The following is a 26,958-nucleotide window of genomic DNA, read 5'->3' as shown; positions in this document are numbered from 1 at the left end:
GGCATCCTTTTTTATTCTCTGCTTAGAAATGTCGCGCGATCTTCGAGCGCCGAATCTGTTTCCACTGATGCAGGCGCCTCAAAGGCAGCTTCCCATCGTGACGTCATTTGTGCGCCGACAGCGGAAGGGCCCTCTCCGTCTTACATCCGCTTTCGTCTCCGCGCCCCCTATGCCGGATGCCGCACGCTAAACAGCACGTGCGCTGCTGAATGGAGCTGGTTGCTGGTTGCTACGAGCAGGTCCTTTTTGGGTTCAGTGTACACCCGGAGCCCAAGGCAGACGGCGACCACGAGGTAAGAGCCGACCTGCCAAGGGACCACCGGAGCTGTGGTCGGGGGAAGGGCAGGTCAACTCACATGACCCAGGTAAACACATCACCGGTGGTCAACACATCGCCTTATCCTTTAGAGATTAATTGACGAGTCAAACTCAGGAAACCTAAGGTAGCTTTTTAAATCATGGAGTAGGCATTTCACAAAACGAGGTAATGTCTGTTATAGCAGACATTTTTGACTACAGTGCACGAAGGAAGCTGGTATTTCTGCAAATTCGTAGCGTATGGATTTAAGGGTCGCGCCCATAAGTTGACAGCCAGTTTAGGTGTTCCGGATTTAAGAAAAGAACAGTTCGTTCTTTCACTGAGTTTCTGTCCTAGAGTTCTACAAAATGTTAGAGTTAGGTCAGGATAAATCCTTCATTGATAAAGTGACCCCAATTTATTATTATTATTATTTGCATGCAGCGAAGGTGCAAAGAAGCTAAAGGTATGATTTCTGCACTGGACATCTTCTCAACATAAGGGGGAGAGGATTGGGAGACAGATGCATGGAGAGAAATTACAACAAAATATAAGTATATTACTAGACGTGTGAATAAAAAGTAAATTAGTCAAACAGGTAGTTAGGCTATAACCAGGACTAGAAAAGAATAAGATCTTTTAGTCCAGGATTATTCTTCCCCCTAAGCAATCCTAGATATCTTAAAAACCTATTTCATTGAGCGCTTCTGTATGGAGAAGTCAAGGTGTCGGTCTTGAATTAACTAGAAAATTGGAAGCATATGACTTGACTAATTGTTTTTGTTTATTTTGCTTTTCTATTCTAATAATCTGTCTTTGGCTGAAAGATGATGTTTAGAATATTTAAGAATGGTGCTACTGATTGTGTTCTCTTTGTAATAAGGTTGCTTACCATGTTTCAAATACATGTAGTCCTCAACAATCTTGTGAGGCAGATACAGTTATCCCCATTTCATAGATGAGGAACCTAAAGTTGAGGTAGGTTAAGTGACATGCTTAAGGCCACTCACAGTTAATATTTGGCAGACTTGGGATTCAAATCCCCAGGTGTCTCTTGACACTTGAAATTCTTAACCATTACCCAATACTGCTTCTGATCCTAGACAGACAATAGCCCAGATAACCAACATTCCTTCTGTAATATGAACAAGCGAAGGTTATTTGATTTATGGCCATAGCAGCCCTTCAAGTATATTGTGCCTTTACTTGAAAGAGGCTCCCTCGGTTTTTATTGATGGAGGAACTGTCTGTTGCTGTAGTTATTTAGGAATTAGTTTGCAGTAACACATCTTAAGTGTGTTTAGACACTTAAGTTTTGGTGTTTTTTTTTCTTCCTTGGTTCATTTTACTAACACTTCTTGATGCAGCTCCTTCAATTTGAGATATACATGCGCATGTATTCTTGGCACTTAGCCAATCATACTTATCCAATCCAAAAGCTACATATCAGTTAAGTGTAGAGTTCTTGAGATCTTATCATTGGTCATTCTTTAGGGCTTATATTGGTACTACTGGGAACCCTCTTAATCCTATTTATTTTTGCTTATGGGACTTGTCATTATACTTATCTCTGTGTGACATATTCATTTATTGTCTTTTTTTTTTTCTGCAGCAATGGCAGCTGCATTAGAATAAGGACTTTTGTTTCTTGTATTCACTGCTGTATATCAACTGCTTAAAATGATGCCAGGCACATAGTAGTCATTCAGTATTTCAGTAAATAAATTCAAATTCAGTTTGAACATTTGAATGAACAGTATGCAAGTCTGACATATAAGTAAATATAATTAAGAGTTAAGAATTTGGGTGGGACCTTAAAGTTCCTGTTGTCCAGTATCCATAATTGTTTTGAAGTCATGATACAAAGCATTGCAGTCCCATCTCTTTGCTTTACCTTCCTTATTCAATTCTCAGTTCTTTGTTTTACTTTACATATTGTGTAGTTTTTTTCTCCATTTGTAGGTTCCATTGGTAGTTTTCAAGGATTGTGGAACCACTTATCTGTTTCTAGAGAACTATATGATATGATTGTGATATTGATTGTATATTTTACTCCTCAGCAGAAATGGACTCCTGTGGCTGACTTCACTCACCATGCCCACACTGCCTCCTTGTCAGCATTGGCTGTAAATAGTCGTTTTGTAGTCACTGGGAGCAAAGATGAAACAATTCACATTTATGACATGAAAAAAAAGATAGACCATGGGGCTCTAGTGCATCACAATGGTAAGAAAATGATATCTTTTAACATAAAACTGTTGAGGCGTTATTATTTTACAATTTGTGAACTTCAGTTACCCAATTCATTAAGTAGATTCTGTGCTAGGAAATACAGAAACGAAAAGAAAAAAAATGTGGTTCTTTGTCCTTAAGTTGTTCACAGTCTGTGTTGGGAGACAGAAGGCAAGCACTTAAGTCACTCTGTGGAAGTGGGGGAGGAAATGAATTTTCACTGAAAACGTCCTTAAAATGACATCTGAATTACCTTAAAAGAGAAGTATGAGTAGTTATCCAGGTGAAGTTTGCAAAGAGGGAGAAGGGATATTCCAGGCAGAGCAAGCAGCATGAGGAGCACAAGTAGCATCATCATATATTAATAGCTAACTTTACTAAGGGAGTATCATGTACCCAGTAGTGTGCCAAAAATTATATCTTCAGTTCATAGAAGAGAAAAACCTTGCTTCAAAGATCTTATATGACTTACCCAGAGTCACAAAACAGTGTATCTAGAACTTGAACCTCGGTCTATAGCCCATATTTTTAACCACTGGTATGCACGGGGAACTGTAAGTAGGTCAGTATTATGAGAAGGTTAGAATGAAGGTTGGGGTGGCTGGAGAAGTAGATGGGGCCAGATCCTGGTGATCCTTGAGTGGAGGATGTTAGTGATTCAATGGGAGGGAGAGATGCAGGCTGAGAAAAGTGCTGGCAGTTCGGGTATGAGAATGACGCTGACTAAGAACAAGCAAAATGACTGATGAGAGCCTGCCCAATTGAAGTTGGAGGCTATGGATTGAGTAACATCAGTTTGTAATAAGCTACAGACGTTTCTGTAGAGAGGAAAGTTATTTGGCGTGTACAATAGAAGGATTGATTTGAGGGGAAATTGAGGGTTTCGGTAAAAGAATAGTTTAGGTTTTTAGCCTAGAGAAAATGAGGTTTAAGGGTCTGCAGATCTCTGAAATAAGAAAGCAGTTGGAATGTGAGTGAAGGAAGGCATGAAAGCTGGAAAGGTGTGAGGTTGCAGTTAGATAATAGATTCTTCGAATTCAAGAGTGCTGATGTGGAGCAGCTCTAGGTGATAAAGTGTCCTGGTTGTGAGTGTGACACTCTAAGGTACTGAGGAGGCAAATTATTTATTAAAGATCTTTGGCTTTTTCAGTACAAAGGGCAATGTAAAGGATTGACCAGGAGGTGTGCAGATAAACAATAATGACCCAGGGGTTTACTTTCTTATTCTGTAAATGACCCAATAACAAATATTTAGGCTTTGTGGACATGTGTCCCTGTTACAATCCCTCACCTCTGTGCTCCAGTGAAACAATATAGAAGCAGGCCACTGGTCAGATTTGGCCTGCAGTGTTTGGCTGACCCCTGAGCTATAGGGCAGTTAAGCTGTTGACACAAGCTTTAAAAAATAAGAATTTTGAGAGTAAATGTATAATGGCATAGGCTGCTTTGGGGAGCTAGAAGAATGCTGGGTTCTTCCATCACCTCACTTCTTTTCAGCCATTTAGTATTTGAAGACAATGAACATATCTCCCTGTCTCAAGCTTTAGGGGAATTTCATGGGAGATCCAGGCTTCATTTTGGGCATATAGGAGTGGAGTATTTTGTGAAGAAATTGAAAAGATGTAGGAAATGTTGTTAATTATGGGAAGGAGATTACGGAAGGCTTAGTGGAAGAGTGTAACCATTTAAATTCTTACGACAGTAAATGAGAACTGTGTAAAAGTCTATTCAAAAACAGCTCTGTAATGATAATTATATTGTGGGTGATTGTGTAGCTAACTGACTTCTTACAATGGACTTTAAGGTTTATTTCAGAACACTTACATTGGATGTTTACTTACTGCAACATAGCCTTCAAACCAGAAAGAGAATTTGCATTCAAGATGAATGTTAATTTTGCCTATTTTGTTTTTCCACAGGCACAATAACTTGCCTGGAATTCCATGGCAACAGGCATTTAATCAGTGGGGCAGAAGACGGACTCATTTGTGTCTGGGATGCAAAGAAATGGGAATGCCTGAAGTCGATTAAAGCTCACAAGTAAGTCCTGCCCTTTCCCGTGGGCAGTCTCTAAGTGCCAGTCAAGTTGGGTGCTAACTGTTGGTTTCCTTTTAGAGGACATGTGACCTTCCTTTCTATTCACCCATCTGGCAAGTTGGCTCTGTCTGTGGGTACAGATAAGACATTAAGGTAAGTTATTAATGCCCAAGAGCATCTTTACTGAGTCATGGTCTTTGTTCTCCAAGTACAACAGGAGTCCCTTGCCAGGGTATATTGTTTGCTACAATAATCAGATACTGTTTCTATATTGTCTCAGAGCTGTCAGCCATTTAAATAAATAAATATGTCACAAATTAAAAATATCATGATGTAAACAAATGTTGAAAGCTAGTGAACCTTTTCATAATAGTAGGAAAAAAATGACAAGCTCAGTGTTCAAACATGCACATTACATTTCAGTCACTGTAAGTTGTAAAGAGGAGTGTAGTCATAAAAAATGTTTTACGGGGTAAAACTTTTTGAAATTGTATTAAATATGTTGAAGGGGTTGTGGGAGTACCTCTTTAACAAGTTAATCTTGCTTAATAATAAATATTTCAGATGTCATTTAAGAAAGATGGCAGTTCTAAATAGCCAGATATTTAGTAAATTGTCATTGAGTAAACCTTCATTATGCTTACCTTTACACCTAGTAAAAGTTAATGATCATGCCACAAGTGAGCTTCTTATTTTGCAGAACATGGAATCTTGTGGAAGGAAGATCGGCATTCATTAAAAATATAAAACAAAGTGAGTTATTTTTATTTGGAATGCATTTTATAACATCTTGATGGAATGTGAACACACACACACACATGTACATGCATGTACACATTTGTTTACCTGCATGATGGTAGTTAACTCTGAGAGCTTTAGGTTACATTTTCTCTTTTAGATTGGGATTCTTGTGGCTCTGCTACCTACCAGCTCTGTGACCTTTAAGGATTCTTAGAACCCAGTTTATTGTCTAAAATTTAACTCAAAAAATATGTATCATAAGTTTGTTGTGAGTATTCAGTAGGATAATGAATGTGAAAATATGCCGTTTTTTAAAATAAATGTTTGCTATTTTCATTATTATTCTGATCATTTAATTTTTTATTTATGAAATTAAAAGGCTTTGTTCTTTTAATTTACAGATGCTCACATCGTACAGTGGTCCCCAAGAGGAGAGAAATACATAGTTGTCATACTGAATAAAATAGACGTCTATCAGCTTGATACAGCATCAGTTAGTGGCACCATCACAAATGAAAGCAGAATATCTTCTGTTACATTTCTTTCAGTAAGTGATCAGAAATCAGTGATAGAAGTTTAGTGTCTGCATGCTGGTTGGAACTGTTGATGACATTCTGATGTTATTCTTTTTCTCCTAGGAGTCTGTCCTTGCAGTGGCTGGAGATGAAGAAGTCGTAAGGTTTTTTGACACTGATTCACTAACGTGCCTCTGTGAATTTAAAGCTCATGAAAACAGGTCTTTTTTTTTTTTTTTTTTAACCAATCTCTGTGTATTTGTAGGGTCTCAAAAACATTTTATATACAATAGTTTCATAAAGCAGGGTATATATCTTTTATGAACAACTGCAGAGGTAGACATAGCTGCACATATATGATATCTGGAGTTGGGAGGATGGTAGAAATGTCTTCTTGGCCTTAGTAATGTAAAAATGAAGTTGTCATCAGGATTAATCATTTGCACAAGATAATTTCCCAATAATTTTGTTAGACGGGGCCTGAAATCAACCATATTTGAACAGGAAAAAAAAAATTAAAACAATCTTGAGTTTTGCCCCAACCACTCTTAACTTTTTACTTTATTCCCCTTGTCTACTTCTTCCCCCTTTATACCCCATTTATTTTTCTTGCAGGAGAAATAAATGACATCGTTGACTTCCGTTTTATGCCAGTCTCTGTTTCCTCTTACTGCTTACTGTATTTCTAGGAGTAGACACTGAGTCTCTCAGTAAATGGATAAGTGACTTGGCCAAGATTACCCCACTGTTCAGTGATGGAACTGGGATCCAAACCCAGTTCTACCTGACTTTGCTCCTGCTTTTTCTACTATAATTTTGAAAAAGAAGATAATGTACAGAGTGATATACTTTAATGTTTTTCATTTATATATTCTACATCTTAAGTCTTAGTTTTCATTTTCTAAATAATGAGTTTTAAGAAATCTCTCTTTGTAAATAGTACTGCAATCAATATACAGGTCCTAGTTAAGATGATTAGAGAAGGGGGAGTGGGACCTTAGGGATAAAAAAGGCACTATTTCTAAAAAGAGAAGAGAACTGCAAGCACACTGGCCCTAAGGGAGGAAAGAGCTGAGTGTATTTAGGAACAGATTAAAGACTGTATTACTAGATCAAAGTGAGCCAAATGGTGCACAGCCCTGTAGGTGGTTGTTGTAGAGTTTAGATTTTATATTAAATGCCTTTGTAGATTTTATTGTGTTTCTTATTATGGGAAAAATATAAAGACAGATAGACCAGTGTAAGGAAGCAACTACTATAGACCTACCACCCAGCTTCAGCAGTTATCAATTTATGCTCAGTCTTGCTTCATAAATATTCCTAGCCATTTCCTTTCCCATGTTATTTTAATGCAGATCCTAGCTTTGTAGGTTTCTAAGGCTGGGAGTAACATAATTTAATTTACATTTTAAAAACTTGTTAAGGGGCAAAAATGGAAGCAGAGAGGCCAATTAGGCCACTTCATAATTCAGAAGAAAAATGGTAGTAGTTTAGACTAGGATTGGTGGCACTGAAGATGAGAGGCATGGGTACATAGGAGTAAGCCTTGATTCATCTCTTGTTTTCTATCTACTGAACTTGTAGTTTCTTAAGGTGAGGGGCTTTGTTTTAAATATCTTTCTTTCCTTTGTGATAATCTCATTATTTATAGTTATAATCACCTTTTAAATTTTTTTTTAATGTATAGTTAACAGTCAATTTTGTCTTAGAATTTCAGCCCTGAAAAATGACTCACAGGATGCGTAGCACATTTATATTTTAGTACCATTCATTGAACAGTTTGGAAGCACTTGAAACATTGAAAAATCAAAAGACTGTACATAGAACCTTTATAACAGTATCATACTATTTGAAGAAAGGACCTTTTATGATGTTAATATTTTTATTCTAGGGTAAAAGACATATTCAGTTTTGAAATTCCAGAAAATCATGTTATCGTTACAGCATCGAGTGACGGTTTCATCAAAATGTGGAAGCTTAAACAAGATAAGGTCAGTGTCTTAGTATAATACAGGTATACTTTAATGTAAGTCTTACTATCAGTATTGCTTTGAGTTAAATGAAGTGGAATTTTAAAAATCAGACAACTTTTGAATAAGCTTTTTTAAAAATTTTAATTAGTTTCAAGTATACAGTACATTGGTTAGACATCTATATAGTTCATAAAACGATCCCAATTGCTCCCTCTCTCCCCTGACCCTCTACCTAGCCAACATATTAATGCTAACTGCATACCCTATGCTGTGCTCCCCATCCCCATGACCATCCATCAACTACTAATTTGTACTTCTTTAACCCTTCACCCATTCTCCCAGCCTCCCCTCTCCTGTGTCTGTCACCAATTTGTCCCCTATATTTGTGAATCTGTTTTAGATTAGTTTGTTCTTTAGGTTCTTCATAAGTAAATCATATGTTATTTATCTTTCTCTGTCTGACTTAAATACCTTCTACGTCCATCACGGCAATATCTTTTTCCATCCCCTTCCTTTTAGTCTGTGTGTTTTTTTAAATCCGAAGTGAGTGTCTTGTAGGCACCATGTCGGGGTCTCGTTTTCTTATCCATTCATCAACTCTCTTTTAGTTGGAGCACTTAATTTTTTCCATTTGAGGTACTTATTGATAGGAATGTTACCATTTTTTATTCCTGTTTTTATACATGTTTTTTCTTCTTGAAGAAATCCTTCTAACATTTCCTGTAATTCTGGCTTGGTGGTGACAAATTCCTTTAGCTTATTTTTGTCTGGGAAGCTCTTGATCTGTCCTTCAACTCTAAATGATAGCTTTTCTGGATAAATTATTCTTGGTTGTAGATCCTGGGTCTTCATTCTGTGGAGTATTTTGTGCCAAGCCCTTCTGTCCTGCATAGTTTCTTTTGAGAAATCAGCTGCCAGTCTTATGGGTGCTCCCTTGTAGGTAACTGCTTTTCTCTTGCTGCTTTTAAGATTCTCTCTTTGTATTTAACCTTTGGCATTTGAATTATGATGTATCTTGGTGTGAGTCTCTTTGGATCCCTGGTTTTGGGGATTCTCTGAGCTTCCTGGGGTTCTATGTCTATTTCCTTCACCAGGTTAGGGAAGTTTTCCATTATTATTTCTTCAAATAGCTCTTCAACATCTTGTTTTCCTTCCGGTGTGCTGATAAGACAGATATTTTGACCTTTAATAGTGTCCCATGTGCTCCTCAAATTATTTTTACAGTCTTTGCTTCTTTTTTCTTGCCATTCTGATTCAGTGTCCTTGGCTTTCCTGTCCTCTATATAGGTCATTTGATCCTTTTCTTTATTCACTTTGTTTATTCCATTTAATATAGTTTTCATCTCAGATAATGTGTTCTTCATTTCTGACTGCTTCCCCTTTATAATTTTCATTTCCATTTTTATGTTTTTTATCTCTTTGCTCAATTTATCTACACTTCCCAAAAGTCCATTGAACATCTTTATAAGCAGTCTTTTGAACTCTGCATTTGTTAGATTGCTTGACTCCATTATTTTTGGATCTCTGTTCTGTTCTCTCATGTGGTTTCTGCTTCTTTGTCTTCCCATTTTGGCTGCCTTTCTGTATCTCTTTCTATGTATTAAGCAAAGCTTCAAAGTCTTCCAGTCTTATTAGTGTGGATTTGTGTAGTGGGTGTCCAGTGGTACAGTCCTGGGAGGGGTTCAGCTGCCGGCCAAATTTCCCTCAAGCCTGTGCCCCTCCGAACCACCTGTTAAGATTTAGCCAGCAGTCCACAGATGCTGTGCATCTAGTTGCCTCAAAGGACCACACCAGAAACCGAGGCCATTTTCCTCCAGTGTGAGTCTAGGTGCTGTTCAGCAAGGAACACCTGACTCTCTGAAGATACACCTGGATGTAGCTTGGGTGGGGCCCAAGTTGGGGGAGGAGGAGTTTCAGGGAATCCTCTGGACAGAGTGACCACTGTTATCCAGTTTGATGACATCACGGCTATGGCAGTGCTGTGTCTGTGCACTGGGAGTGGGGAGGGCTCAACAGAGGAACAATGGATACCTCTGGCACTTCTGTAACTACAGAGCGAGTCTCACCTTGGCCCTCACTCCGAGAATGTCTCTCTGTAAGTCCCTGGTACCCTTTGCACAGCCGAACCGCCACTGGTGCTCAGAGCGAGCAGGTCCGTCACTGCTAAAGTCTGATCCTGAACACGGCCCCTTTAAGAGGCATCTGCTGCTGCTGCTGCCATAGCCTCTGTTTCACTCAGTCGCTGGGGACCAGGCAGCCTCGTGTCCTCGCCCCATCCTATCTTCTGCCATTGCAGGGCACTTTCTTGGATTTCTCCCTAGTTGTATGGCTTGTTCATCTACATCCCAGGTGATTTTTTCTTGTTGTTTGCTTCTTGTTTCCATCACAACTTTGATTTGGTTGCCAGAGGGATAAACAGAGCCTCTGTCATCTATGCCATTTTATTTCCCTCCCCTTAAATAAACATTTTAAATATCTTCCAGTCCTGATTGATATTCCTGGTTTTAAAGTTAGAGTTCCACAGAGTTCCCTCAGGGTTTGCATTAGTAAGTCAGAGCTGGCAAGATCTCAGCACTACTGCTTTTTCAATCAAAGAATTGCTACTTCTTTTTCTTTTGTATATTGAGGTTCTATGTAAAATTTTTTGTTTTTATTTATGACTACAAGTGCCTGGTCTTCCTAGGTCGTCTCCCATCCAAGTACTAACCAGGCCCGACCCTGCTTAGCTTCCAAGATCAGACATGGGGCTTGTTCAGGGCGGCATGGCCATAGACATGGACTGTGGCTCCACTGGGCTGCAAACCCAGAACTTTCTGTGTGTAAAGCAGATGCGCTAACTGCTATACTATGGAACCACGTCCTGTAAAATTTTTTTAGATAAAAATACTGCCATTATTTAAAAAAAAAAAAAAGCAGAAACTCCTGATTGATTATAGAACTAACAATAGTTTAAAACTAGGTAATTGGAAAAATTAAGTTCTCTTCCATGTCTCCCTCTCATAGATTATCTTGGTTTATTATTCTTAGTTCTCTCATAAATACATTCTGTGAATATGATTTGTTAAGTGCCTACTTTGTGCAAAGCTCTTTGTTAAAACCTAGAAATGAACAAGACATGGTCCCTTTCCTTAGTGAATTTTAATTTGCTGAGTACTTAGGAATTAGCTCTGTTAAAGATGTAGTCAAACCAATCATAAATCAGTAATTTCTTCTAAAATTTTTATTTTGGAAGCATATTTTATTCTCAAGAAAATACAGTGTTTTAAATTAAGGACTTGGTTATGGAAAAAGAAAAGTAATTATTTAAAATTCCCCTAATGTTTTTATGAATTTTTCTTTCTTGTTTTAGAAAGTACCCCCATCTTTACTCTGTGAAGTAAACACTAATGCCAGGCTGACATGCCTTGGAGTGTGGCTGGACAAAGTGACAGACAGGAAAGAAAGCCTTCCTCCAGCTGCAGAGCTTTTTCCTGGTAAATGAAATCGATCATTTAAAAAAACTGATAATCATATTGCTTGAATTGTCGAAGTGAAGGAGATCCAGATAACTTTACTTTATTGTCAGCCTACGTTTATTTCAAAGAGAAAAAACACTCTTTAACTGCACTCTCTCTTGTGTTTCAGTAAGTAAAGAACAGTCCAAAAGCAACAAAAAGGATTCTGGCCATGTTGTGCAGGAAGAAGAAAAGCAGTCAAAACCTAACACAAAGAAGTGTGGTTTAACTGGTGTCAGTAACAAGCCAACCAAAGGAAGTAGCCAGGTGTTGACCAAGAAGAGGAAAACAGTAGAAATGTTGGGAAAAAAGAAAAGAAAAAAGAATAAAATATGAATAATATAGTGATTCCCAGATTTCTCCTAAGAAAAACTTTTTAGATGAAATCATTCTTTTCAAATGTACCTAATTTTTTTCCCCTGAGTAAAAGCTAGGAATTTCTTCTTTAAATGTACACCTTTTAAAAAAAATCACTAAATCACTTTCAGGTTTTTTTGTTGTTGTTTTATAAACAGTGGTAAAACTATTTTGGGTAGGCAACATTTCATTATGTATCATGGTGACATATGTTAATGTGTAATATGTAATTTTTACTGTTGTGTAAAGCAAAGATCTTTCTCAAAATAATGTAGTTTAAAATAATATAAAATCTTGAACACATTCTTTACCAGAAGTAGATGAGTTGTTTTCCAACTTTTTTCCCTAAATAGGGGAAGAATGAAAAAAAACTGCCTTACTTTAGCTTCTTCAAATGGTTCTAGTAATTTTAATGCAGATTTTGTTCACTTGGGTAACAAAAGGTAAAAAATTTTCATACCAGGGTGTCTGGACAAACTTAAAATTATAGACATATAAATAGAACTTTATACATAAGAAGATTATTAGAGAGATTGCCAAACTTTGTTCAATAATTTTGTTTCCAAGTTGTGGATGATATAACTTCAAGGCAGGAAATGACATTCTAATTTTTTTTTATCCATTTAGCTAATGTAACAAAAGTAGTCTTAAAAAGTTCTTTGCATATTTAGGATAATAAGCTTTTATTAAATGTACCTTGCAAATATTTTCTGTCTTTGGCTTGTCCTCTCATTCTCTTGATGTTATCTTGTAGAGCAGAAATTTTTAACTTTAATGGAGTCCAGCGTATCAATTATTTCTTTCATGGGTTATATCTTTGATGTATCTGAAAAAGACTTCATCATATGCAAGGCCATCTAGGTTTTCTCCTGTTACCTTCTACGAGTTTTATAGTTTTGCATTTTAAATTGAGATCCATAATCCATTTTTAGTTAATTTTTATGGAAGGTGTAAGGTCTGTGTATAAATACATTTCTCGTACCATTTATCAAAGACTATCTTTGCTACATTATGTTGGCTCTGCGCTTTTGTCAATGATCTGTTAACCATATGGTATTCTATTTATGTTCTCTATTGAAGTGTTTGTTCTTTGGCCAATACCACACTGTCTTGATTACTGTAGCTTTATAGTAAGTCTTAAAGTCAGGAAGCATCAGTTCTCCAACTTTGTTCAATGTTGTGTTGGCTCTTCTGGGTCTTTTGCCTCTGCATATAAACTTTGCAATCAGATTGTCAATATCCATAAAGTAACTTGATGGGATTTTGATTGGGATTGCATTGAATCTATAGATCAACTTAGGAAGAACTGATATCTTGACAATATTTGAGTCTTCCTATTCATGAATGTGGACTAGCTCTCCATTTATTTAGTTCTTTGCTTTCATTCATGAGTTTTGTGGTTTTCTTCATACAGGTCTTGACAAATTTTGTTAGATTTATACCTAATTATTTCATTTTCATGTGTGCTAATGTAATGATGTTGTGTTTAGAACTTTAAATTTCACTTGCTCATTGTCGATACATAGGAAAGCAGTTGACTTCTGCATATTAATCTTGTATCCTCCAGTCTTGCTGTAATCACTTAGTTCTAGGTTTTTTATTGATTCGTTCAGATTTTATGTATAGGTGGTCCTGTCATATGTGACCAAAGACAGTTTTATGTCTTCTTTCCCAGCTTGTATACCTTTTATTTACTTGCCTGTTCACGTTGGCAAGGACTTCTTGAAAATAAGTAGTAATTGGGTCTTTTTTTAATTCAACTTTCTGTTTTGAGATAATTGTAGATTCACATGCAGTTATAAGAAATAATACATGGAAATTTCATGTACCCTTTATCCAGTTTCCCTCAATGGTACCGTACCATCTTGGAAGCTATAGTAAATTATTATATCTGGGATAGAGAAAATGATACAATCAAGATACAGAACATTTCTATCACCACCAGGACCCCTCATGTTGGGAGACCTGTGTTTTACTCCTGACTCTATCACCAAACTACCTCCATAACTCTGAGGCCTTTATCCTTTCTGACCTCAGAACTTGACATGTATTCTGTGAAATTTTGTCTTGTTTGTTGCCAGCTGTCCCAGTATATTAGCCTGTTCCATTTGCACTTCCTACCACCATCTATAAATTTGAGTCATTCAGTTTGACAAGTTGTTAATGAAACTAGTAGATGGCAGTGTCAGTGTAGCATAATCTCTTTAGGTTGTTGATCCATGAACCCCTGTTATTAAATTTCTATTCTTACAGAGCATACATTCATATTCTAGTTAAATAGCCTGTGTTTACTTGCTTCTTAATTTATATTTATATAGTCATCTTAAGCTTTGAAATTTCACTTATGTTGCCAATGGCTGACCTTTAAAAAATTTGACAGTTTCAAATTTTTTTTTTTTGGAGGGGGTAATAATTTTAGGTTTACAGACAAGTTGCAAAGTTCACACAGTCTCTATAGACCCCCTCACCCAGCCCCGTCTAGTGTTAACATCTTCACCATGGTACATTTATAAAAACTAAGATATTAACATTGCTACAATACTGTAAACTACAGTGTATTCAGATTTCAACAGTTATTACATTAACATCCTTTTCCTGTTCCCGGATCCAATCCAGGACACTACATTGCATTTAGTTGTCATGTTTCTTTAGCCTCTTTCCTTCAATCTGACATTTTTTCAATCTTCCCTTGTTTTTCATGAACTTGACAATTTTTTATATTATGGTTAAGTAGATATACCATAAAATTTGTCATTTAAATCATTTTTAATTGTACAATTTAGTGGCATTATCAGTGTTGTATAAGCGTCATCGATATGTACAAAACGCACCACCCAAACAGAAACTCTGTACCTATTAAGCAATAATTCCCTGTTCCCCTCTCTCCCCAACCCTTGGTAACTTCTGCTTTCTGTTTCTATGGATTTGCCTATTCCAAACATTTCATATAAATGGAACTATAATCATGTCCTTTTATATTTGGCTCATTTCACTTAGTTTAATGTCTTCAAGATTCATCCATGTGGTAGCATGTGTCAGAATTTCATCCCTTTTTATGGCTAAATAGAATTGTGTACATATTGTACATGTTGTTTATCCATCTGTTGATGGACACATGGATTGTTTTCACCTTTTGTCTACTGTGAATAATGTTGCAGTGAACGTTGGCATACAAGCCTCTGAGTCACTGTTTTCACTTTTTTGGGGTACATACATAGGTGTGGAATTGCTAGGTCACATGGTAATTGTATCTTTAAGGAAGTGCCAAAAGTGGCTGCACCATTTTGCATTCCTATATCAGTAAGACACAAGGATTTAAATTTCTCCACATCCTTCCTTACCAGCACTTGTTTTCTTCTTGTTATTATAGTCAACCTAGTAGGTGTGAAGTAGTATGTCATAGTGCTTTTGATTTGCATTTTCCTAATGACCAATGATGTTAAGCATCTTTTTATGTGCTTATTGGCCATGTGTGTATCATCTTTGGAGAAATGTCTGTTTAAGTCCTTTGCTCATATTTTACCTTAGTGGTTTGTCTTTTTGTTACTGAATTGTAAGAGTTCTTTATATATTCTGGATTTTAAACTCTTATCAGACATCATTTGCAAGTTTCTTTTCCCCATCACATGTTTTAATGACACTTATTTATAAGCTGTTTTGCTTCTTTTTGACACTTTTTCCCCATGATAGCCCCATTGCCATTTCCTTCTCCTTTTATGCTTTTAGCTGTGTGGCTCACGGTTGGTCAAACTAAACCTGCACCTCCCTTTACAGTAGTGGCATGGAGGGCAGACCAGGTTGCCCTCCCTGTGTAGAAGGTGTTGAGAGAAGAATGTGCAAATCCCAATCACTAAACGTATTTGTTTCTCACTTCTCCTTTACTAGGAATTCTGTTTGGCTCCTGAAAAAAGAGTTTTTGTTGGTCTAATTAAGAGGCTCAAGATTGCACCATCTAACTTGGGCTATGGCAAAGACAGCAGGGTTTGTTGTTTTTTGTTTTGTTTTGTTTTTAATGTGGCATTGAAAAAAGAACAGTTGGAATGGGCATTTGCTTTTGAGAATATTTGATTCTATTAAAGATTAATGTGTAATCCAGGAAAGCTTTTAATATGAAAGTATAGATAACTAGGTAGTAAACAGTTTGTTAAACATAGGCAGAATTCATAATGAGTTAAGATAAGTAGAAAATAGAGCATGTGTTAAACAAGAATCGAAAGGAACAGAGGTCTGCGATACCCAGGATTTTGATTTTGTTTCGTTTTTCCTCTTAGGAATGTGTAGTTTGCATACGGCCTCAATCATCTTGGGTGTTGAATCATCTACTTTGATACTTATGTATGAACAGATTCTCATCACAAATTCATTCCTCAATATTTAGAATGCCCCATATGCCACGTATATATTCCCCCTCCATTTGTTGATATAGTAGCCATATATTGAGTTTTCACTGTATGCCAGGAATTATTCCAGATTCTGGAAGCTGGAAGGAAAAACACGATTCTTGCCCAAAGGACAAAAGTTCTGGTAAGTAATTTATTGCATGCAATGGCCTAGGATGGTTGGGGCACATTTACTGATGACTTTTGTAAAAGATTTGAGTTTTGGAACAAAGGATAAAAAGACATTTCTGGCAGAAGAAATAGAGTGTTATCTTGTTATCAATTTAAAAAGACTCAGCTGCAAGAAACAAAAAGCAACTCTGGGTATCTAGAGGGGGTAGATTTATGAGAAGGACACAGGTGTCTGACAGAAGTCAGGGCAGGCAGATAACCAGAACCCAGAAAGGGGTAGGGTGCAGCCATGGCAATCTCTCACTCTTGCTTCTGACTCTGCATGTTTTCTTCATTCTTTCTGCAGACCAACCTCTCATTTCTCACTCTGCATCTACTCATCCATTTAGCATGCTTATTGAGCACCCATTGTGTGCCAGGCATTGTTCTAACTGCTGCATTAAAATCCTAACTCTCATAGAAATTGCATGCTAGAGTGAGAGGTGACTATACCACTAGGAAGTTACATGGCATGTTAGGAGGTAAGTGGCATGGAGAAAAATAAGCTATAGAGGGAAATGTAGATGAGTGCAGTTTTAAATGAGATAATCCAGAAAGGTCTGGCTGAGTTGATATTTGAATAGTCTTAAAGGTGATGAGTGGGGGAGTATCTAGGGAGAGGGTTCCTGGCAGATGAAGCTGCACATGTGAGTGCTTAGAGGTAGGAGCAAGGAGACTGGAGCAAAGGGAGAACGGAATACAGAACAAGGGCTGTGAGGTAGGTGTATAGGGCTTTGCAGGCCATTGCAGGAGATAAGGGAGCCATTGGAGGGTTTTGAGCTGAGGAATAACACAATCGGACTTGTAACAGGAGTTCTTCTGGTCACCATATTGAGAAGACACTAAAGGAGTTAGGTCATCTCTGCTATGTACTAACTTTGTGACCTTATACCAGTTAGATAACCTCTTTCTCCCTTAATTTCTTCCACATTTAAAATCAAGAGATAATAGTCTTTGCTGATAGGGTTGGTATGAAGATTAAATGAGTTCCTCTATGTAAAGCATTTCAAACAGTGTCTGGCATATAATAAGCACACGGTGTTTTTGCTAATATTACTATGGCTCTAACACATGAGGTCCTAGAATATGTGGCATATAGTATAGTTAGAAAAAAATGGCATTTTTTTCATAATCTCACTAATTTCTTAGAGAAATGTTTATTGAATGGCAGATATCTCTTTTTAAACAAAGCTATAACCCTAAAAACCTAGAAACTGGAAATGGAACTCATTTCCTCACACAATCTTGCTTATACCCCACTGACACATTTGTGGTTCAGGGTTCCAGTAATTTCAATGGGCTTCTAATAGCTTAATCACACTAAAATGGTTTTACACAATGAAGGAAACCATCAACAAAATGAAAAGACAAAGTACTGAGTGGAAGATGTTCACAAATGATATATCCAATAAGGAGTTAATATCCAAAATATATAAGAAACTGACATAACACCAAAAACAAAACCCACAATCCAATTAAAAACTGGGCAGAGGAACGGAATAGACATTTCTTCAAAGAGGACATAGAGATGGCCAACAGACTTATAACTGCGTAATATCACTAACATCAGATAAATGAAAATTAAAACATCATGAGATATCACCTCATAAATGTTGGAATGGCTATCATTAAGGAAAAAAAAAAAAAGTGCCGAAGAGGACATGGAGAAAAGGGAACCCTTGTGCATTGTCGAGATTGTAAATTGGTACAGTCACTATGAAAAATGATATGGAGATTCCTCAAAAATGTAAAAATTGAGCTGCCATATGACCCAGCAATACCACTTCTGGGTAGTTATCTAAAGAAAACAAAAACTAATTCAGTAAGAAATGTGCACCCCTATTTCATTAAAGTGTTATTTACAATAGTCAAGATATGGAAGCAACCTAGGTGTCCATAGATGAATGCATAAACATGATGTGGTATACACACACACACACAGCATATATGTATATATACTCAGTAATAAAAGGAATGAAATCTTTGTATTTGGGACAACATGGATGGACCTAGAGGATATTGTGCTAAGTGAAATAAATCAGTAAAAGACATACCGTATATGACTTATATGTGGAATCTAAAAAACACATATAAACAAACACCCATAGAAACAGCAAGCAAAAGGGAGAGGCGGGGATGGGTGAGGGGAAAAAAGTTGAACTAAAATATGTTAATGCCAACTAGAAACATTACTACACACAAATCATTGTGTGGAACTAATTGAAATGGAGCAGAAACCAGCTCCTTTTATGATTTTTTTGCAATTGTGCTGGTTGAGATATGGAATAAGCAATGTGGCAAGGCAGTCCATAGGAGAGTATAAATGTGATTAGTACAAATTGGACAGAATGTGAAAAAGTCTTGGGAAATATTGTACCAAGTCCTTTTGGTTGCAATTCAGAGACCCTATTTTATGATATCTTATGATGGACCGCACACACACAAAAGAGCTATGTGTTTTTGGTTGAGGAATGACACTATTAAGAGGCAGAATAATGTGGATTTAAGGGTAGGGGACAGGCCTTTTTTCAAATACAGCTCTACCAAGGACTAGAACGGTAGGAAATTTAATTTTCTGTGGTTCAATTTCTTTAAATCTAAAGGGGCAGAAGGAGGATCATTGGGGATATAACTTAAGGTTTGCAGCTTGCACCTGTATAGAGAGGAATGAATTGCTAAGTCGATCCCAGAGGTTAAAACAAGACTGGTTTTTCAGGAGAGTCTTCTATTAAGTTGATGAGGGTCTGGCAATTCCAGTAGGAATGGTCAGAGTTCTTAGTCATCAACTTTGGTGGTTTAGAATCAGCTATGGTAAACACTGATCTAAAATTAGCTGCTGCAAGTAAAAAAATTTTCTTTTATAGTATATATGTGATGCAATTTCCTTTCTACTCAAGATTATATTTATAAGATTTATCCATATTGATACTTGTAGAGGATGACACCCAAATTCTGGTGTACAGCAAAGGAGTGAATGGGGCAGGAAAAGCAGGGAAGAGAAGCAGATCTGGAGTGGGAGTAGAGATAATGTGTGGGCACTGGGACAATGAAGACGAAGTAGGAAATACTTAATTTACCCTCTCTCCCCCTTTAAGATGCTTTTAGATTAGCCTCAATCCTAAAACATATGCTCAAGTGAGACAATTGTCTAACCTGTGGCCACCATATTCCCTACAGGTAGAAAGTAGTCCGTTCCTATTGCAGGGAAACAACATGATGGAGAGAGGAGGTGGGTTGGGTGACAATCCTCCCAGATGGCCTGCATCTAGCTTACACCTAGTAATGTGTCCCTCCATTAAATGAGTCCAACTCATCCTCAGACGTCCTCTTCGTGCTTCGGTGGCCTCCTCCACTGGCCTGGCCCAACTCATATTCGGCCTCTTGCAAGCCCCGACTCAAACTCTGAGTTTCTGGCATTTGGCCAGCAAGGATTGGCGCTGGAACTAGCCTTGGTGGGGCCTGTCCGCGTCCTGCCCGCGCCCTGCTGGGACGTTCAGCGCTCGCACTACGATTCTCCGCCCCAAGCCCCGCCCCACGTCCGCCCTTTTCTATGCCCCGCCCCGTTTCCAGACGCTGAACGCGCGGCGTGCAACTCCACGCCTCAAGCCCCGCCTTCACGCTCCGCTCCGCCCCCCAACCCTCCCTGTCACGGGGTCGGGGAGCTCCCATTGCGACTTTTCCGGCGACATTTTCGGCTCCAGGAGTCTGCCTGACGGTTTGCACGCCTTCGTCCACCGCCGCAGACCTTCGGGGAAGCGGTTCGGGTACTTGGAAATTGTTGTTATATATGCCAGTTTTGACTTTTTGGAATTATATAAGAGGTTTGCTGCCTCTTGCTCTTCGTCCCCTTGCTTCAGGCGGGGGCTTCGTGGCTGCTTTTCTATTCGCGCATTTTCTGCTTTCCTCAAAATAGGTTGTGAAGCTTGTGGAAATCTTGAGCTCTTGAGGCATGTATGCTTGCTGATATAGCGTAGTGCTGCTTGGTTGGCTGGAGGTTTTATTGCTTTATCGCCTTAAAAATCTCGATATGTCAATGCCACTTTGAATTAATGATTCTGGGTGAGATCCCAGGCCTCCTCTTTCTATAGACACTTAGTTTAAACAAAACAAATGGAGTATGTGTTGCTTTCAATCTTAGCGTCACTGGATAGCAGATGTATTTATACAAGAAATTAGGAGTTGCTTTGCCAAGGGTGTAGTGTCGTAATCATGACTTGAGTTTTCCTGTGTTTTATCCTCCTTCCCCCTCCACCTCCCACTCTAACTAAAGAACTGAGTTGAATGCAAAAGTGAATAATCGTTTAAAAGCCTTACCAAAAAAAAAAAAGCCTTAAGTATTGAAATAATTTGATTCTTTGGACAGGAGCGAAAAGCAGCACTTTCCTTCCCCCCACCCCCTACGCAAAAAAAGGGAAAATTAAAATAGTTGAATTAAGGGCACAGGAGATACTTGCTTTCTAATTTAGTAATATATAACTTGTTTAACTATTGAACAGGTTAACTGATTACCTATACAGAACTGGTCAGTGAATTTTGCTTATTTTCTTGTGGGCCTGTGTTATTTGAATTGAAGTTATTACAAAAATGGTATTTATTCAACATTTACTATGTGCTAAGCACTTTTACATATTACCCCACTTAATGCCTACAACAGCCCCAGGAAATTTGTACCATTGTTCTCCTCATGGTACAGTGAAGGAAACAGGCTTAGAGAGGTTGAGTAGTTGCCCATTACTTTTAGTTGTTAAAGAGTGGAGCTAGAACTTGGACCCACTTCTTTCTGACTGCTGGAGAGCTGTGCTGTTAACCACGTCTGATCCAGCCCCTCCTCTGCAGGTGCAGGCCTGGTGTAGTCTCCTGTCTGGACAGAGTGAAAGGGAACAATGCAGAAGGACTCCGGCCCACTGTAAGTGTATAGTGAATGGGAGTGTTATAGCCAGAGCTTCTGGAAACCAGAGTTCTTTTTCCCATCTGAAAAGAGCCCTAAGAGTAGACTGCCTGGACGGTATGGGGTATAGGAGGATGGACATGTAGGCCAGGGTTTGAGTCCCAGCTCTGCCACAGACTAGTTGTATAGTTAGGCAAGACATCTAACCTTTGGGCTTTATTTTCATTTGTACAAGGATAGGATTGTTCTGGGTTGATAATCTTTTAGTTCCATCCTATGATTGAATTTGTTTTTGTTTTTTAAACATGGTTGGCACTGATATCTTACTCCTGTTTTTAGAGTGCCTTTACATTGGATTGGCTTTGGCTATGCAGCACTGGTTGCTTCTGGTGGGATCATTGGATATGCAAAAGCAGGTATGATTTGTGGTTATTTAACCTCTTAAGATCTTCATGTTGTTCCTGATGAAGAGAGGGAGTCTGCAGAGTCCCCAAAGTGCAGTCTTGAGTGAATTTTGCTTTAGGCCCTTTAGCTTAAGTGAAGGCTTATCGTCAGTCCCATAGCTCTTCCTACAGTATCTCCCATTGCACTTGCCTTTCAGTTATCTGGCTGAGCTAAGCCAGGCTTCTTATCAAATTACTTGTTTTTGACTGTTTATCTACAGATGCTGGGCAGGGATGGTAGTCGATTATTATTATCATCAACTGCCATACATCAGCCTTGACCCCAGAGTGCTATCTCTGTGGTCTTTAAGTAGCAGGAGTCTTCACATACTCATTTTTTGGAGTCTCCTTGTTAAACTAGACACGGATGTGGTCAGAGAACGTGCTCATTTCTATCCCCTTCCATATCTCCACCCAGCACATGCATGCAGGTGCATTCGCGCACCACGCACACACACCAGAATTCTTATTCTCCAAATCATTTTTTTAAGTCGCTGACCCTACCTGCTAGAGGAAAGATGGATGGTGTAGTCTGACCTTGTCTTCTCTGGTGATTTTACCAGGGCTATTTAGCAAACTCCTGAAAACATTTTGTGCTTGAGAACTTGGTTGTGAACGGTGTTGAAAGTTCTCTTTGCTAGTTTCCTCTGTAGGGAAGGGAAGCCTGGTGGATTCTGTTAATGAAATAAGTATCTGACATTACAGTGCAGGCATGTGTTTGCTTTCCTCCAGGTAGTGTCCCATCCCTGGCTGCTGGGCTCCTCTTCGGTGGTTTAGCAGGCCTGGGTGCCTATCAGCTTTCTCAGGATCCAAGGAACATTTGGGTTTTCCTAGGTATGTCAGCTTCCCCCTGGGGTAAATATGTATCCAGAATGCTCTGTCAAAGGCCCTGGTTTGGTGGGATGTGGCAGGTTCTTCACATTAAGACAGTTTCACTGCTTCTGCCAAGTCCTAGAGAAGTTTTAAAATGGAGGTGGGTGGGGCAGTTGTGCTGGTTTCTGCTTATCTTTTATGTACAAAATATGGAAAGGTTTTTATACATCATGAATTTAGATTTACCCAGTGAAATTAGTATGAAACTCATATAAGGCAAGTATATACCTTAATCATTGTGATTGCTCACTGAAGGCTGTCTGCTTGAGCATCACTAAAAGGTCACATCTGGGTTAAGTTTTCATCAATATTAAATTTTTCCCATTTTAAAATCATTAGCCCTTTAGCAGTAAGCTAAATGCAAAAGACAGACCTTGCCTTCAAGGAGCCTATACGTTAATTGGGGACATAAAAAGTGGCTCTGCAAGGCTGCTGAAATGCTTTGTGAGTAGCACAGATAGGAGTACAGAGAAGGAAAGATTACTTCTTATCAGGGTAGCTTTTGAAGTGTTTTTATTGAGCTCACCTATATGTCAGACACTGCTAAGAGTATGGGATCCTCACTTCCTCCACAAACCTATAGTGTGAGAAAATGTGCAGTTGTGGCCATTGCAAGTGTGGTGGGGAGAATAAGCTTATTAACAGGATGGTTTATACAAGTCAGTGTAGTCTGGGAGGGGAATCAGCGATTCCTGATTTGAGGCATGCAGCTCTCAGCTCTGCCTAATAGCTCCCTCACTCAAGCTGTGGAATGATTTTCAGACCTCTTTTTTTTATTTGTGATCCTGCTGCTTCAGTCTAACAAATCACCCTCACTGTCTACTTAAAGAAAAAACAGCAGCCATCATTTGGAGACTCCACGCCATTTACTCCCAAGCCTTCCCTTGTCCTGTTTCTCCTCTAAGGCCAGTCAGCCTCTCCCCACCAGCTTTAGGTCTCTTCTTCAACACCTTGGAGCTTACAATGTCACTTGACACTTACAATGTCAGTGATGCCATCTCTTATTTGTATTCTACATTTCAGATGGATCCCTCTCACTGATGTTCAAATGCGCTCATTTCACTCATTTAAAAATAAAAGGACTTCTCGTGGCCCCACCTCCTTTTCCAGTTACTGTTCTTCCCCTTCAGAATTTCTCTAAAAAAATTTATTATACTATCTTCATTTCCTCACCTTTCAGACAGTCACCATTTCTTTCCCCTGTCCTGGGAAATACATAACTCTACCTGACGCGGCCAGTGACCTGTTTTTTTCAAAATCCAGTTTACATTTATTAGTCCTCATTTAATTTGGCTGGTTAGCTGTTCTCAGCTGTACACACCAATCCATTATTCCCTATCCTGGCTTTCTTTTTTATTTTGTCATTCTCTTTCATTGGCCCATCATCCTTTTTGGCCACTAAATATTAAAGTTCTTAAGGTCTGATTCTTTATCTTTTTTATACTTTCTCACTTGATAATGTCATAAAAGCCCAGGCCTTAAATGACTACTGATACACAAATGACTCACAAATTTTTATCTCTCCAGGCTTTACTCTTACATATACAATTGTCTACTTGAAATCTTTTAGATGTTTCAAGGCTGACTTCATGTCCTCACACACACTGGGTCTTTTGGTGTTCTCCATCTATTCAGGTCTTGATTGTACTCTCTCCCTTCATCTTTATGTCTTACTCATCAAGTGCCATCAACACTACTTTCAGCACATATCCTAAGTTGTCTCCTTCTCTATCTCCATGGCCAGTATCCCCATCCCAGTCATCCTTCTCTCTTCTCTGCATTTCTTAACGTGTCCAGTTTCCCTGCAGTTCTCCATTGTACAAGATGAATTATATTTTCAGAATGCAACTTGCCTTAATGTCCTTTAATGGCTTCTTATTGCTCTTAAGATGAAGACCACAATCCCTAATACGGCCTTCAAGGCTCCATATGGTCTGGCCCTTCTTCCTTGCTAGCCAAGTCTTGATTTCTGCATTACTGGCCTTTCGCCACAGGGCTTCGCATATATTATTCCATCTGCTAGAATGTGCTTTGCCTCCCCTTTAGCTCATTAACTGCTCTTTAGATCTTGGCTCAGTCTACACTTCCTTAGCAAATCCTTTCATGGTCTCCCTGAATATGCTGGGTCCCCCATTTATCATGTTATTGTATTGCATTAATTATACCTGTAGCACAAATTATACTTTTTTAAAAGTTTTTATTTGTTATTCTTTAAGGTCTGTTGCATTAAACTGGAGACACTGTTAGGGCGGAGACCTTTTTGATGACAGTTCTTTTCAACATCTAGTACAATAGGTATTTTAACAGATGTTGAGTGAGAACAGCATACAGGGTAAATAGAATTGGCAAGGAACAGGAAAAAATCTTATAGCAGTTTTGGAGGAAATGAAGAAATCTATGTCTGAAGAGTGTTAGGAGATTAGGCTAGAAAAGCTGACTGGACCCAGTCTGTGAGGGCCTTATATTCCAGTTTTTGTACTTAGTCCCTTAACAATGTTGGTGGCCAGTAACGTTCCCCCAAATTGGGAGGTAAGAGATGGGGTATGGCCCTTGAAAGATGGGTGGGACTTTGGTCACTTTTAATTCTCTCAAATATAAGATTTAATGATCTTTGACTCTTTATTTTTCTCATCAGTTACATCTGGAACCTTGGCTGGTATTATGGGAATGAGATTCTACCACTCTGGAAAATTTATGCCTGCTGGCTTAATTGCAGGTGCCAGGTACTTTCTGTTTTATTTCTGTTCTTTACTAGTATGGAGTTTACTAGTTCACTAGTTTGGGCCAGAATGCCCCAAATATTTTGTACATCCATAAGTTTACTTGTTTCAGTATATCTGATGCTGATTTAATGTCAAAGTAGCATAAGTATATTCATTCACTATGGAAATAGTTGCTCTCATACTTGCTCTCTGGTCCATCATGGCTCCTCCCTACAGTGGAAGAAGCTTCAGTGCAAAGCCATGACTGCAGCTCTTCTGTGACTTTCAGTGTGGGTTCTATATTTTTTAGTTGTATGGGTGCCCTTTATTATTGAAAATAATGATAGCAGGGAATTTTGATTGATTCCTGTTTTCTTATTAACTTCGATTATAAAATCCAAACCAGATTACTTTTTAAAAAAATACAGTCCTTAAGCATACATAATAAAGAGACTCTGAAGATAAGGGAATTTTAAAAAACCTGTTTTGGGAAAAGATTACTTACCAGACTTTGATCATAGTTATGATTCTGTCAAGCAAAATGTTTTATAGTCAGTGTAGACCAAGGCCAAGAGCAATAATCCACAAGGCTGCTGATCTACCGTCCATTAGCTAGCTCTGTGACTCTGGGGAGGCCTTGGTCTCTCCAGCCCTCAGTTTTCTCATCTCTGAATTATTAGGAACTCCAACTCATGTGGTGTACTGTTTTAAGGCCTCAGCACAATATTGCCCCTTGGCATGGTTTTTCTTTGGTGCCTTCTAGGGTTGGAAGTTCCATCTCTGTCTGCTCTGCCATGGTATCTACTCCCCATGCAGTGAGAGAACTGTGGAGTCCTAGTCCTTTAATAGTCAAGTACCTGTTCTGTCCTTTACCTGACATTTTTGTTTATGTGTGTGTTTTCCTTTTAACAGTTTACTGATGGTCGCCAAACTTGGAATTAGTGTATTCAGCAGACCCCATCAGTGACAGTCATATCCCAGCTTGGACTCATGAAGAATTTTAAAACTTCCACTACTTTTAGTGTATTAAGAGAAATAAGTTCAGGATTTTCACATATTCTGACATTTTACTTAAAAACAAAACAAAAAAGGAAAAAATAATACTGAACTTTGCAGAGGAAAAAATCAGCCCTTATCATTACAACCTTAAAGAGGTGGGTAGTATATAATGCAAGAGCTTATTATTATAATATCCTCATATAGTTTGATTTTTATATGTTGATATCTCTTTCTGTATCTTTCCATAAAGTCTCAAGGGGTTAAATGTTAGCTGTCAACATTGCGGGCTCTGAAACCCCACACCATTCTTCAAGGAACAGTAAAAAAAAATCTCGTAGGAGATTTTGTTCTTTTGCTCACCTGTCTGTTCTTTTGCTCACCGTAGAGCACAGACCTACTTTGAAATTATGTTAAATGAAATATCAATGAAAATAAAGTTTACTATAATATTTTCTATGTTGTCTTCATTGCCAGAACTGTTTAGAACATAAAATGAGATGTGGATAGCAGGAAGACATAGGAACATGAAAGCGTTTTATATATATTTACTTAAGAATTACCCATTTTGAATAAAGACCAATAATGACAATTATTATTTGATTACACATTGCATTGAACTAGTTTTAAAAATGATCTGCAGTAAGTATTTCTATTCTAAGATTAGGACTGTGTAAGCAAAGGAAAAAATAAAATTTGGTTAACTAGTTAATCTGTAAATGTGAAAATAAAAGACCTGTCTGGGACTCAGATTACCTAGGTTGGTCTCTAATTTGGACACATTAACTGGATACTGATACATTTTCACTATTGTTTTTTTAGCATTGAGGATTAACTCATTTTAACCGAAAGCGGTATC

The 26,958-nt window shown here is 38.2% G+C and overlaps 2 protein-coding genes across 5 annotated transcripts; both read left to right on the top strand.

Annotated features, from left to right (window-relative positions):
• Positions 1 to 133: 133 nt before the first annotated feature.
• On the top strand, positions 134 to 12,908 carry PAK1IP1 (PAK1 interacting protein 1). Of its 2 annotated transcripts, none has more exons than XM_006909273.3 (10): positions 134 to 293; positions 2,362 to 2,524; positions 4,450 to 4,570; positions 4,646 to 4,720; positions 5,268 to 5,320; positions 5,710 to 5,855; positions 5,947 to 6,044; positions 7,715 to 7,814; positions 11,146 to 11,269; positions 11,421 to 12,908. In XM_006909273.3, the coding sequence occupies exons 1-10, from the start codon at positions 210 to 212 to the stop codon at positions 11,624 to 11,626; spliced, it is 1,170 nt and encodes a 389-aa protein (XP_006909335.1). In that variant the 5' UTR covers positions 134 to 209; the 3' UTR covers positions 11,627 to 12,908. The 2 variants fall into 2 exon arrangements, with proteins under 2 accessions (XP_006909335.1, XP_006909334.1); XM_006909272.3 differs by having other exon boundaries at positions 2,359 to 2,524.
• A 6,898-nt stretch (positions 12,909 to 19,806) lies between these two features.
• LOC102897586 (transmembrane protein 14C) lies at positions 19,807 to 26,554 on the top strand. 3 transcript variants are annotated; one of them, XM_006909271.3, is made up of 6 exons: positions 19,807 to 19,961; positions 21,034 to 21,103; positions 21,425 to 21,501; positions 22,261 to 22,362; positions 25,037 to 25,124; positions 26,016 to 26,554. In XM_006909271.3, the coding sequence occupies exons 2-6, from the start codon at positions 21,081 to 21,083 to the stop codon at positions 26,068 to 26,070; spliced, it is 345 nt and encodes a 114-aa protein (XP_006909333.1). In that variant the 5' UTR covers positions 19,807 to 19,961; positions 21,034 to 21,080; the 3' UTR covers positions 26,071 to 26,554. The 3 variants fall into 3 exon arrangements, with proteins under 3 accessions (XP_006909333.1, XP_015442739.1, XP_024900701.1); XM_015587253.2 differs by having other exon boundaries at positions 19,825 to 19,961; positions 21,020 to 21,103; XM_025044933.1 differs by having other exon boundaries at positions 19,830 to 20,018.
• Positions 26,555 to 26,958: the final 404 nt, after the last annotated feature.

The sequence above is a fragment of the Pteropus alecto genome, unplaced genomic scaffold (assembly GCF_000325575.1).
Source record: "Pteropus alecto unplaced genomic scaffold, ASM32557v1 scaffold121, whole genome shotgun sequence".
In the NCBI taxonomy this organism is placed as follows: domain Eukaryota; kingdom Metazoa; phylum Chordata; class Mammalia; order Chiroptera; family Pteropodidae; genus Pteropus; species Pteropus alecto.
The sequence above is the reverse complement of the archived record's forward strand: the minus strand, read 5'-3'. Positions and strand labels throughout refer to the sequence as shown.